The sequence below is a fragment of the Etheostoma spectabile genome, chromosome 17 (assembly GCF_008692095.1).
Source record: "Etheostoma spectabile isolate EspeVRDwgs_2016 chromosome 17, UIUC_Espe_1.0, whole genome shotgun sequence".
Taxonomy (NCBI): Eukaryota; Metazoa; Chordata; class Actinopteri; order Perciformes; family Percidae; genus Etheostoma; species Etheostoma spectabile.
The window spans coordinates 22,489,298-22,501,525 of NC_045749.1; the positions used below are offsets into that span (position 1 = coordinate 22,489,298).

The window sequence follows — 12,228 nt, forward strand, 5'->3', positions numbered from 1 at the left end:
GATCTTCCTCCCACAGAAATTCCTCAATGACTTATCTCCCTGAATGCTTGATTAGTTCCATTGCTGGGAGTGTGTTTGGATGTGTTTGGATTCCCCGCCCTGTGAGAACACCATACCAAACTGGTACAGAACGATCTGGTCTCCTTACCTTAGACTAAAACCTGTTCAGAGAACCAACATGTCAAACTTTCTCCCTTCTCTGTTAAATCCCTGGGAAAGGAATCTTTGGGCTTCGGCTAAAACGACGATGTCGCTTCAAACTAGGGGACCATACAGTATAATCCTACGATGCTATGGACTATCCTCCTGTGGATTGGCTCCACCATCTGGGAGGTGATGTGAGCATGATGCTGGGGTCTTTAACAGGTGTCCCTGTAGCTCTGTGGTTAACCCCGTGGGCTCTCGGCTAACCATGATGTAAAAGAAATGCATTAAAGAATGTTCTGGTTAAATGACAGTACTGTATGTTTTGCATGTGTTAACCCATATCACTGTCACTTACCCCCCCCCCAGGTGAATGGCCTGTCAGTGATTGGCCTGCAGCACTCTGAGGTTGTCGCAGCCATCAAAGCAGGAGGAGACTCCACCTCGCTGCTGGTGGTGGATGCAGAGACTGAGGAGTTCTTTAAGAGATGTGGAGTCCTGCCCACAGAGGAACACGTCACCGGTGGGAGACACACACACACACACACACACACACACACAATGTGAAAAGATCAAGATAAATGGAGATAAACTGAGGCCTTTGTGTCTTCTTTCCCCTGTAGGACCTCTTCCTGAGCCAGCATCAGAGGAGGAGGTGAGGACCCCTACACTCACTCACTCATTCTCACACACACACACACACACACACACACACACACACACACACACACACACACACACACACACACACACACACACACACACACACACACACACACACACACACACACACACACACACACACACACACACACACACACACACACACACACACACACACACACACACAACAAAAGTGGATTGGCCCCTCTGGTGACATTGGGGCTGACCCTTTTACCATGGCGACGAGAGCTCAGCTGTGTTTCCCCCCCTCTCGGTCTCTCTGTTCTGTGTCCTGGAGGATCATGGGATTGAAGTGGCTTTGACTCTCAGGGCGAGTTTGGGATTATGCTAATGAGATGGCTAACGAGCGCTGCTCACACACGCGCACAAGCAGCAGATTCTCCTCAGCCACAGCAACACGATCACTCATTCACACACACAGAGGAAAAAATATCAAAGTGTCCTGTCTACTTGTATTATTATATCAGACATATTTACTCGTTGTTGTTGTTTATATGTATGTTTGTTCTTATGCTTTGGAAAAACAGATGGATGGATGGAGGGAGGGGGGGGGAGATTTAAGTTACACTAGTGCAAGTAATTGGCCATTTGTACTGTTGTGGTGTAGTGTGTGTACATGTGTCTAAATCCTCAGAGCGGAGGGAGTCTTGTGCTGCATATCGCAGCATCTGTCCAAAGCCACTTACAGAGCGCGGGGTTATTTTTAGAAGAGCAGCTGCTTACCAATTAGATGCCAATTTCATACACGCATGAGGGGAGTCCGAGACCGGGTCACTCAGTGCTGAAGAAGAATGTGAAACTGTTAATATTTCAACTGACACTGAGCCTCGGCTTTAATATGTGAGCAATGACAATATTAGGGGGGGGGGGAGGGCCCTCTGGACAACATCTCATCACCACCAGTTCTCTTACCTGCAGCCCCCCACCCTCATCCTTCACCTAAATACATTGTAAACATAGCCCCCCCCCCGCGCAGAGAGAGAGGAAGAGAGAGAGAGAGAGAGAGAGAGAGAGAGAGAGAGATAGAGAGAGAGAGAGAGAGTAGAGGAGAGAAGAGAGAGAGAGAGAGAGAGAGAGAAGAGAGAGAGAGAGAGAGTAGAGAACTAATTGAAGTTGTGATTGAATCCCAGGATCCATCTTTTGGTTGTATAACTGTCATGTGACCCAGATCACAGCCTATGAAGTAAACCTCGCCTCGCTATTATCATAAAGCATGTTTTCTAACTGACCCTTTAATCTCAGTTGCTGTGATGCGTTTCCTGTCTGCAGGCGAAGCCCAAAGTGTCAGTGAGCTCGTCAGCGTCCAGTGCGTCCTCCACCGCCTCGCTGCCAGCAGAGGTACAGTCACTGCAGGGGACACACTGTCTCAGACATGCACTGATACATGACATGTACATTTTATTTTATATTTCTCAAAAACCTGCAAACATATACAGAAATATAACCCTGAATTTTCTAAATGTAGCTTACGGTGTGTAAAGTCATTACACAGAGAAATAACGGTGACCAGGGCAAGAGAAGTGTAGAGTCCCAATGTCCCTAACAGCTCCTGGTCAGTCCTCCTGGACAGTCCTCCTGGACAGTCCTCCTGGACAGGTGCACGCTTCTGGGCCTCTCTAAATCCCAGACACAACTAAAAGGGTTTAATACAAAAGCCAAATTATGGTTAAAAGACAAAGCAAAGCAAAGTGATGAACCTGAAAATGTACAGAGAAGGGGGGGGGGGATTGGATTCTGTTGACAGATGATTAAAGAAAACGGTCTAAAAATCCTCATATGAGATGCCTGGTTCTCTCCAAAGAGGGAATCTTAGAAACACTTGCATGTAATTCCTGTCTGTCTCTCTGTCTGTCGGATTGTGTCTGTCTTCGTCTCTCTGTCTCTGTCTGTCTGGGATCAGATGGAGCGGGCCCCGAGGACGGCCCCTGCAGCTGACAGCCTGGCTCTGAGCATGTCGCTGGCCGAGGCCAAAGAGAAAGCTCGGCAGAAACGAGCTGCCAAGAAAGCCCCGACCATGGACTGGAGCAAGAGGAACGAACTGTTCAGCAACCTATAATCATCATCATCATCATCATCATCATCATCATCATCATCATCATCATCAGGTCTTTCCAGACCGTCTTACCACCCTTTGTCCGCTCCCTGGATTTGGTTTTAGCTGGACACAATGTTCATTTACAACATTTTAAACTCATCTCAAACAGTATTATTTGATGATTTTTGTTCTTTTTAATTTAGTTTTGCCACTTTTTCCTTTCTCATGTTTTTAAGAATTGTTGATGTCACACACAGGAATGAATTTTAATATATTAAGAATGTTTTAAAGAGTGAATAAATTGTAATGACAGTTTCTCAAATGAAAAGGACCATGTAAGGAATAATGGGGGCATAGGGAAAATGTGTTCTTGGCCGATTGAGTCAAAATGTTAAATCTACACTTGGACCAAATGTCAGATCTCCAATCACCAACTAGAATGAAAGATTCTCCTTTCTCTCTGCTCAGTCTCTGAAGGATCAACGCTGAATACGTCTCCTGAGCGCGTGTTGTCAGCAGTGGGTCAGTCCTCAGAAGGTTGAAGGGACTGTGTCTCTGAACCGGATTCATCCTACGGCCCTACGCCGTAGCCTGATGCGGCCATTCTCAGAAAGTCTAGCTTGTAAATGTACGGTAGCGTTGAATCTTTGAATTTCCCCCCCCCCCCCCCCCCCCACTCATTTCCTGGTTGTCCAACAACAACAATCAAGGAGAGGGTTAACTTCTGCTGCTGCAGATGTCCCACCGTGGTCAGAAAGAACAGGGGACACACTTTGTTTCTCTCACTAGGACTCTAGAGTCACTACTCACTCTAAAGATAATCACCGTCACTCTCTCACTCGCTCTGACACACACACACGCACACACACCGCCCTGCTATTCTCAATTAGAGATTGACACACACCAACACACAAGTATAAACTTCTCAGGCCACTAACGTAGGCGACGGCGTAGCGCCTCCACAGAAGCATGAATCACGCTTTACTGCAAACTATTTCACGTCTGTCCACTTCTCTTTCGCTCCAGGGTTTCTAAATGTCATCTTATGACTCTTAGACATTACAGGTTATTTTTTCATGTTGCTCTTGATAGATGAATGTACTGTACATACATAAATAAAATGATTTAAGAGAATGTTGAGAGAAAGTGATGATTCTGCTGAAAGCTGCATCAGAATAAACTGAGGAGCATTCTTAATTATTATAACCTTTGGCTCAAATGGAAACCTGTTCTGTTTGGAAAGCAGTCAATTCCTCCTCGTGGTAAAAAAAACGTCTTAAAGCTGCTTCAGTATTTTTATATTAAAGTGCTCATGTTATGCTGATTTTCAGGTTCATAATTTTATTTAGAGGTATATTAGAATAGGATTGTGTGTACTGCCTATTGCTGCAGCTCCTCTCTTCACCCTGTGTGTTGAGCTCTCTGTTTTAGCTCCAGAGTGAGACATCTCACTTCTGTTCCATCTTTGTTGGGAGTTGCACATGCTCAGTAGCTAGGTAAGGACTACTAGCAGCATTAGAACGTTGGTCTTTCAAGTGAAGGCTGGACTACAACAGAGCTGTTTGGACCAGTTGGACTTTGGGCTTTTTCACTTTGTAAACCTATGACATGTACAAAAAGATATATAACAAAAGGTAAAAAAGGACAAAAGCATAATATGAGCACTTTAAAGCTTAGTGCATACCTTTGCGCCCCCCGGCAGACAGTATTTACACCAACACTGGCCGTGTTTTTTTTAAATGGTTTTCTCCCCACGGTCTGCCTGTCAAGGTATTGGATAATACCAAAATACTGTTAATATACAGGCTATGGATAATTCCAAGTACTGTTGATACACAGGCTATTTATAACATAGGTTGACTTAATATACAGGCTATGGATAATACAGGTTGACTGTTAAATATGCGGCTATGGTAATGGTCTAATAATACCTACGGAATAATACAGTACTGTTAATATACAGGCTATGGATAATTCCAAGTACTGTTGATACACAGGCTATTTATAACATAGGTTGACTTAATATACAGGCTATGGATAATACAGGTTGACTGTTAATATGCAGGCTATGGATAATACAGGTTGACTGTTAATATACAGGCTATGGATAACACAGGTTGACAGTTAACATGCAGGCTATTTATAATACAGGTTGACTGTTAATATACAGGCTATGGATAATACAGGTAAAGTTTACGTACTGTGTAACCAATCAGAGCCAGGTTAGCAGCTACACTGTGAACCAGTGTGTACTGCTCATGTAGTGGCATTGCGTTAATAAAGTACTCGTTCTGAGTACCTACAGCTGTATCGCCTTCCTTCCAGGGACTCAAGGAATGTCTCCAGTCTCAGAGACGGGCTGACTCGGCACTGTGTGACATCCGTTCTCAACTCTAGCTTTAACAATTTGCATCGCCAAGGGTGAAACTATGGGAAGCCAGAGAGGTCAAAAACTCTCACCCACTCCCGTCTGTCCATTTGACTGCAGTAAAAAAACACCTGGACAAACACTCTGTGTACAAATTCTCCTTTTAATGATTTCCAGGATGATACAGAATCCAAATGGAAATATAAAAAGTAACAGACATCCATCAAAATAGAACAAAAGAATCAATAGTGCTTGAACTTTATGCCTTGAACATTAAAAATCCACAATTTTTACAGTTTATCTAAATCTTCTTGCTGCAAAGGTTTGGGAAGAATGTTCTAAAAACTCAGAGTGCATTTCTATGGAAAAATGTCGGATTAAAGATGGCTTTTATTAATCAGCCTCATTGAAAGACGTTGGCTGCCAGACCCAGTCAGCGTGGTCTGGACCTGGGTCAGTGACTGGGGGTGGACCCAGAAGGTAATAAAGCCTCTCTATAAGGTGCATAATGTGAGAGGGATATGAAAGAAGAATACAACCAAGCATTAAGATCAATTTGTGATCTCTTTGAGAGATCTGGCTTCTATAAAGTGGTGATCCTGAATGCGTCTGTTAGCTGTGAGGGACGACCACGTCCACACGTCCACAGTAACACGTCTGATGGGACAGGAACAAGTGATTGATTCCCACTGGGAAATGAATCCATTGCAGCAGTAAAAAAAAAGAATAAGACGATAACGCCAGAGAGGAGCTGTGAGAGCGTGCTGGAATCATTTTAATGATGCCTGAAAACTAATAATCTAAAAGATTACCAATAGTTCCATTTTCTCTTATTCTCTCTCCAAACGATCTGTAGCTTCCTGCTTTAACACGTACAGTTTCCATTTTGGGATTTCTTCATTTTAAAGACAACGCTTTTATTTTACCCCCCCCCCCTACGGGTCTCAACAACAAAAGACGGAATCTGATGATGTCATGAAGTAGTGCTGCATGCTGGGAGTTGTTGTCTTTGTTGTTTTACACCAACGTTTCTGACGTGGTATGAGGGACGAGTTAATGCGCTGGTTTGAAATGTGTTTTTCATCTTAGTAACCACTAAACAGCCAAGAAAAGCATGCCTAGCTTTAAAGAAACATAAAAGCTACATTTTAAATGTTTACAATCATTAAATTCATTCATAACTATGGTGTATAATTCTTTTAGGCCAATCAGAGCTCCTGCCTCATCAAAGCAGGAAGCAAGTGTCAACGATAAAGAAGGAAACTACAGGCAGCAGACTTTTTCTAAACATAATGCATAGTTTAAATGCACAATGGCGTTTTAAAAAATGCATCTATTTTTCATTTGTTGATTATGATTAAGAATGTAAAAGTCTTTCATGATTCCACTCTGGACTTCCGATCTCATAAGGCGCCGATTTACTTGCTTTGAACAATGCGTACACGTAGACAAGCGGCTGGGACACCAAGAGCACGGTTTATACCTGTACCTGGGGGGATTAAACGTATATCCTCTGGGGGGGGGCAGGTCAGGGCCGGATCATCACTGGCCTGGAGTATGGAACAGCTGCTGACCTGCCTGCCACGTGACATGCTGCCCCCACGTCCATGTGCCTTCAGACGCGTAGCGTTCATTTCTGAAGACGTGTAGAACCTACGCTCCAAAAGAACCGCAGAGAACAGAGCAGCTATCAGACAGGCTAACACGTGGTTCCAAGCCAATACATCTGCACCTTCACAGGGTTTGAAATACGGATCATATTCAGACTGAATGCTTTGGAACCGCCCGCTGTCTCCCGTTGTTTGGAAGCAGCACCCTGAGGCCAGCTGACACGTCTCTGCTCTGATGAGAACGCTACGAGGGGACAATGTCTCCTCCTTTGTGTCCATAATAAAAGACTTTGGTAAAAACACGTCAAATCATATCAGGAATATGCTGCGTTAACTACAACAAGCAATATATTTTCCCCATGTTATAGACAATAAGCAGCTATATATTTATATAAAAAACACAGTTATGCTAGTATAGAATGATTTAAGCAGTCAATAGGAAGTCCATTTGTTAAAAAAACAAACATATAGAAGTATAAATATACTCAGTATAATGTTATGTGACTACACACATCCACAGCGCCAACATCGACTCATCCATACATTTACAGATAACATAAATAAAAATGGCCCCTCATTCCCTTTGGTGATGAAACTTAGTGAACACACACGCTCCGTTTACATTCCCAGGTGTGTGTCCTAAGGCGAAGTGCTCGCGTTGAAAACCTGGGCAATACTGAGGAAGTGTTGGGCAGGAAATCCTCAAATGAGCATGGCGCGTCTCTGTCATGAAGACCGTCTCTGCTTTTAAGCTGCCTACACGTGATCCGTGGTAACCCAGCTCTGTGCCGGCCGTTCCATTGTTCTGCGACGGGGGAGAGCGGTGCGGCCCAACTAGGTGCAGCGCTGGTTGGGCCGCACCGCTCCGGAAATTCAGCCGGATGCAGATTGTGATTGGTTTAAAGAAATGTCAATAAACCAGAGCAGGTTGTTCTCCCATCCCAGAATTCTGTGTGGACTAGCCAGACCCTCCCCTGCAGTGCTGTGGAAGAAGGTCTGGACATGCGACGCTAGGCACAGTGCAAACATTGCCGCTGTGTTCTGAGGTCAAAGTTCAAATTATTTAAACGTTGACCTAGTTGCCGCTGACCGATTCCAGAACGTTCCGGCGCCTCGGTCTGCTCTGGGCCCTACCTCGTGGTTTTGCTGCGTATCACGTGTAGGCGGCGTGGTCTCCATCTCCCTCTGGCGGGACTCTAGTTGCCCATGTTGGGTTCAAGATGTCAGTCCAACATGGCGTTCAGCTGGTCAGCCAGGTCATCAAACATGTTGCCGATGTCATCTAGAATATTCCCTGCTGCCTTCACCGTGCTGCTGCCGCTGTGAAACAGACAGGACGTTACTACGGACTACTGGACTGTGTCCACTCAGGGTTCAAAGCAATGGTGCTGAGAAACAAGTCCATGGTACTGCCTAAACACGTAAGCTGTAATGTTCCCTTAGGTCGTTACAGGACAGATGTCATCATCAGGTAGAAAACAGCTGTAATTTACCCTACAGGACAGATGTTCAGATCAGGTAGAAACAAGCGTTAATGTTACCCTACAGGACAGATATTCCCATCAGGTAGAAACAAGCTGTATGTTACCCTACAGGACAGATGTTCTCGCAGGAGAAACAAGCTGTAATGTTACCCTACAGGACAGATGTTCAGCACTGTAGAAAACAGCTGTAATGTTACCCTACAGGACAAAGTTCACATCAGGTAGAAACAGCTGTAATGTTACCCTACAGGACAGATGTTCACATCAGGGAGAAACAAGCTGTAATGTACCCTACAGGACAGATGTTAGCATGAGGAGAAACAAGCTGTAATGTTACCCTACAGGACAGATGTTCCATAGGGAAACAGCGTAATGTACCTAGGACAGATGTCTCATCAGGTAGAAACAAGCTGTAATGTACCCTACAGGACAGATGTTCCGCATCAGTAGAAACAAGCTGTAATTACCCTACAGGACAGATGGTCATCATCAGGGAGAAACAAGCTGTATGTACCCTACAGGACAGATGTTCAACATCAGGTAGAAACAAGCTGTAATGTTACCCTACAGGACAGAGTTAAGCACGAGGAGAAACAAGCTGTAATGTTACCCTACAGGACAGATGTTCAGCACCCTGTAGAAACAAGCTGTAATGTTACCCTACAGGACAAATGTTCAGCATCAGGTAGAAACATTGTTTCTCCCTGATGATGAACATCTTCCTGTAGGTTAACATTACAGCTTGTTTTCTCCCTGATGAGGAACATCTGTCCTGTAGTAACATTACAGCTTTTTTCTCCGATGATGAACACTTGTCCTGTAGGTAACATTACAGCTTGTTTCTCCCTGATGATGACCATCTGTCCGGTAGGTAACATTACAGCTTGTTTCTCCCTGATGATGAACATCTGTCCTGTAGGGTACATTAGCGCTTGTTTCTCCTGATTGAACATTGTCCTGTAGGGTAACATTACAGCTTGTTTCTCCTGATGTGAACATCTGTCCTGTAGGGTAACATTACAGCTTGTTCTACCTGATGAACATCTGTCCTGTAGGTAACATTACAGCTTGTTTCTACCTGATGCTGAACATCTGTCCTGTAGGGTAACATTACAGCTTTTTCTCACCTGATGCTGAACATCTGTCCTGTAGGGTAACATTACAGCTTGTTTCTCCTATGCTAACATCTGTCCTGTGGGTAACTTACAGCTTGTTTCTCCTGATGCGGAACATCTGTCCTGTAGGGTAACATTACAGCTTTTTTCTACCTGTGTGAACATCTGTCCTGTAGGGTAACATTACAGCTTGTTTTCTACCTGATGCTGAACATCTGTCCTGTAGGGTTACATTACACTGTTTCTCTCCTGATGATGAACATCTGTCCTGTAGGGTAACATTACAGCTTGTTTCTCCTCAGGCTGAACACTGTCCTGTAGGTAACATTACAGCTGTTTTTCTCCTATGCTGAAACCTGTCCTGTAGGGTAACATTACAGCTTGTTTCTCCCTGATGGGAACATCTGTCCTGTAGGGTAACATTACAGCTTGTTTCTACCTGATGTGAACATCTGTCCTGTAGGGTAACATTACAGCTTGTTTCACAGTGCTGAACATCTGCCTGTAGGGTAACATTACAGCTTGTTTCTCTCATGTGAACATCTGTCCTGTAGGTAACATTACAGCTTTTCTACCGATGGAAATCTGTCCTTAGGGTAACATTACAGCTTGTTTCTCCCTGATGAGAACATCTTCCTGTAGGTAAATACAGCTTGTTTCTACTTGCTGAACATCTGTCCTGTAGGGTCATTACAGCTTGTTTCTACCTGATGATGACATCGTCCTGGGGTAACATTACAGCTTGTTTCTCCTATGCTGAACATCTGTCCTGTAGTGAACATTACAGCTTGTTTCTCCTATGCTGAACTCTGTCCTGTAGGGTAAATTACAGCTTGTTTCTCCCTGATGCGAACATCTGTCCTTAGGGTAACATTACAGCTTTTTTCTACTGATGTAACATCTTGTCCTTAGGGTAACATTACAGCTTGTTTCTACGGTGCGAACTCTTGTGTCCGCCTTAGGTAACATTACAGCTTGTTCTCCTGATGATGAACATCTGTCCTGTAGGGTAACATACAGCTTGTTTCTACCTGATGCGAACATCTGTCCTGTAGGGTAACATTACAGTCTTGTTTCTACTGATGCTGAACATCTGTCCTGTAGGTTAACATTACAGCTTGTTTCTACCTGATGAGAACATCTGTCCTGTAGGGTAACATTACAGCTTGTTTCTCCCGATGTGAAATCTGTCCTGTAGGGTAACATTACAGCTTACGTGTTTAGGCAGTACCATGGACTTGTTTCTCACACCATTGCTTTGAACCCTGAGTGGACACAGTCCAGTAGTCCGTAGTAACGTCCTGTCTGTTTCACAGCGGCAGCAGCACCGGTGAAGGCAGCAGGGAATATTCTAATGACATCGGCAACATGTTTGATGAACCTGGCTGACCAGCTGAACGCCATGTTGGACTGACATCTTGAACCCAACATGGGCAACTAGAGTCCCGCCAAGGGAGATGGAGACCACGCCCGCCTACACGTGATACGCAGCAAACCACGAGGTAGGCCCAGAGCAGACCGAGGCGCCGGAACGTTCTGGAATCGGTCACGGCCAACTAGGTCAACGTTTAAATATTTGAACTTTGACCTCAGAACACAGCGGCAATGTTTGCACTGTGCCTAGGTCGCATTGCCAGACCTTCTTCCCAGCACTGCAGGGGAGGGTCTGGCTATCCACACAGAATTCTGGGATGGGAGAACACCTGCTCTGGTTTTTGACATTTCTTTAAACCAATCACAATCTGCATCCGGCTGAATTTCCGAGCGGTGCGCCCAACCAGCGCGTGCACCTAGTTGGCCGCACCGCTCTCCCCGTCGCAGAACAATGACGCCGGCACAGAGCTGGGTTACCACGGATCACGTGTAGGCAGCTTAAAAGCAGAGACGGTCTTCATGACAGAGACGCGCCATGCTCATTTGAGGATTTCTCGCCCAACACTTCCTCAATTGCCCAGTTTCAAGCGAGCACTTCGCCTTAGGCCACACACCTGGAATGAAACAGCGTGTGTAGGTTGATTGTCACGTCACACATAGTTCATCCAAAGGGAATAGGGCCATTTTTATTTATGTTACTGTAAATGTATGGATGAGTCGATGTTGGCGCTGTGGATGTGTGTAGTCACATAACATTATACTGTATATTTACTTCTATATGTTTGTTTTTTTAACAAATGGACTTCCTATTGACTGCTTAAATCATTCTATACTAGCATAACTGTGTTTTTTATATAAATATTAGCGGCTATTTTCTAACATGGGAAAATATATTGCTTGTTGTAGTTAACGCAGCATATTCCTGATATGATTGACGTGTTTTTACCAAAGTCTTTTATTATGGACACAAAGGGAGGACATTGTCCCCTCGTAGCGTTCTCATCAGAGCAGAGACGGTCACTGGCCTCGGGTGCTTCTCCAAACAACGGGAGACAGCGGGCGGTTCCAAAGCATTCAGTCTGAATATGACCGTATTCAAACCTGTGAAGGTGCAGATGTATGGGCTGGAACCACGTGTTAGCCTGCTGATAGCTGCTCTGTTCTCTCGGTCTTTGGAGCGTAGGTTCTACACGTCTTCAGAAATGAACGCTACGTCTCTGAAGGCACATGGACGTGGGGGCAGCATGTCACTGGCAGGCAGGTCACAGCTGTTCCATACTCCAGGCCAGTGATGATCCGGCCCTGACCTGCCCCCCCCCAGAGATATACGTTTAATCCCCCCAGGTACAGGTATAAACCGTGCTCTTGGTGTCCCAGCCGCTTGTCTAACGTGTACGCATTGTTCCAGAAAATC

The 12,228-nt window shown here is 44.8% G+C and overlaps 1 protein-coding gene and 1 pseudogene across 4 annotated transcripts in view; one reads left to right on the plus strand and one right to left on the minus strand.

Moving 5' to 3' along the window:
- The window catches only part of LOC116705672 (Na(+)/H(+) exchange regulatory cofactor NHE-RF1-like), a 20,143-nt pseudogene extending 16,146 nt beyond the window's left edge, over window positions 1-3,997 (plus strand).
- Window positions 3,998-5,380: 1,383 nt separating this feature from the next.
- Window positions 5,381-12,228, minus strand: part of LOC116705622 (caskin-2) — a 73,654-nt gene continuing 66,806 nt past the window's right edge. For all 4 annotated transcript variants that reach the window (XM_032541943.1, XM_032541942.1, XM_032541940.1 and 1 more), the window contains one exon: window positions 5,381-8,161. In XM_032541943.1, the coding sequence (XP_032397834.1) occupies window positions 8,065-8,161 (97 nt within the window). In that variant the 3' untranslated portion in view covers window positions 5,381-8,064. The remainder of the gene's footprint in view (window positions 8,162-12,228) is intronic.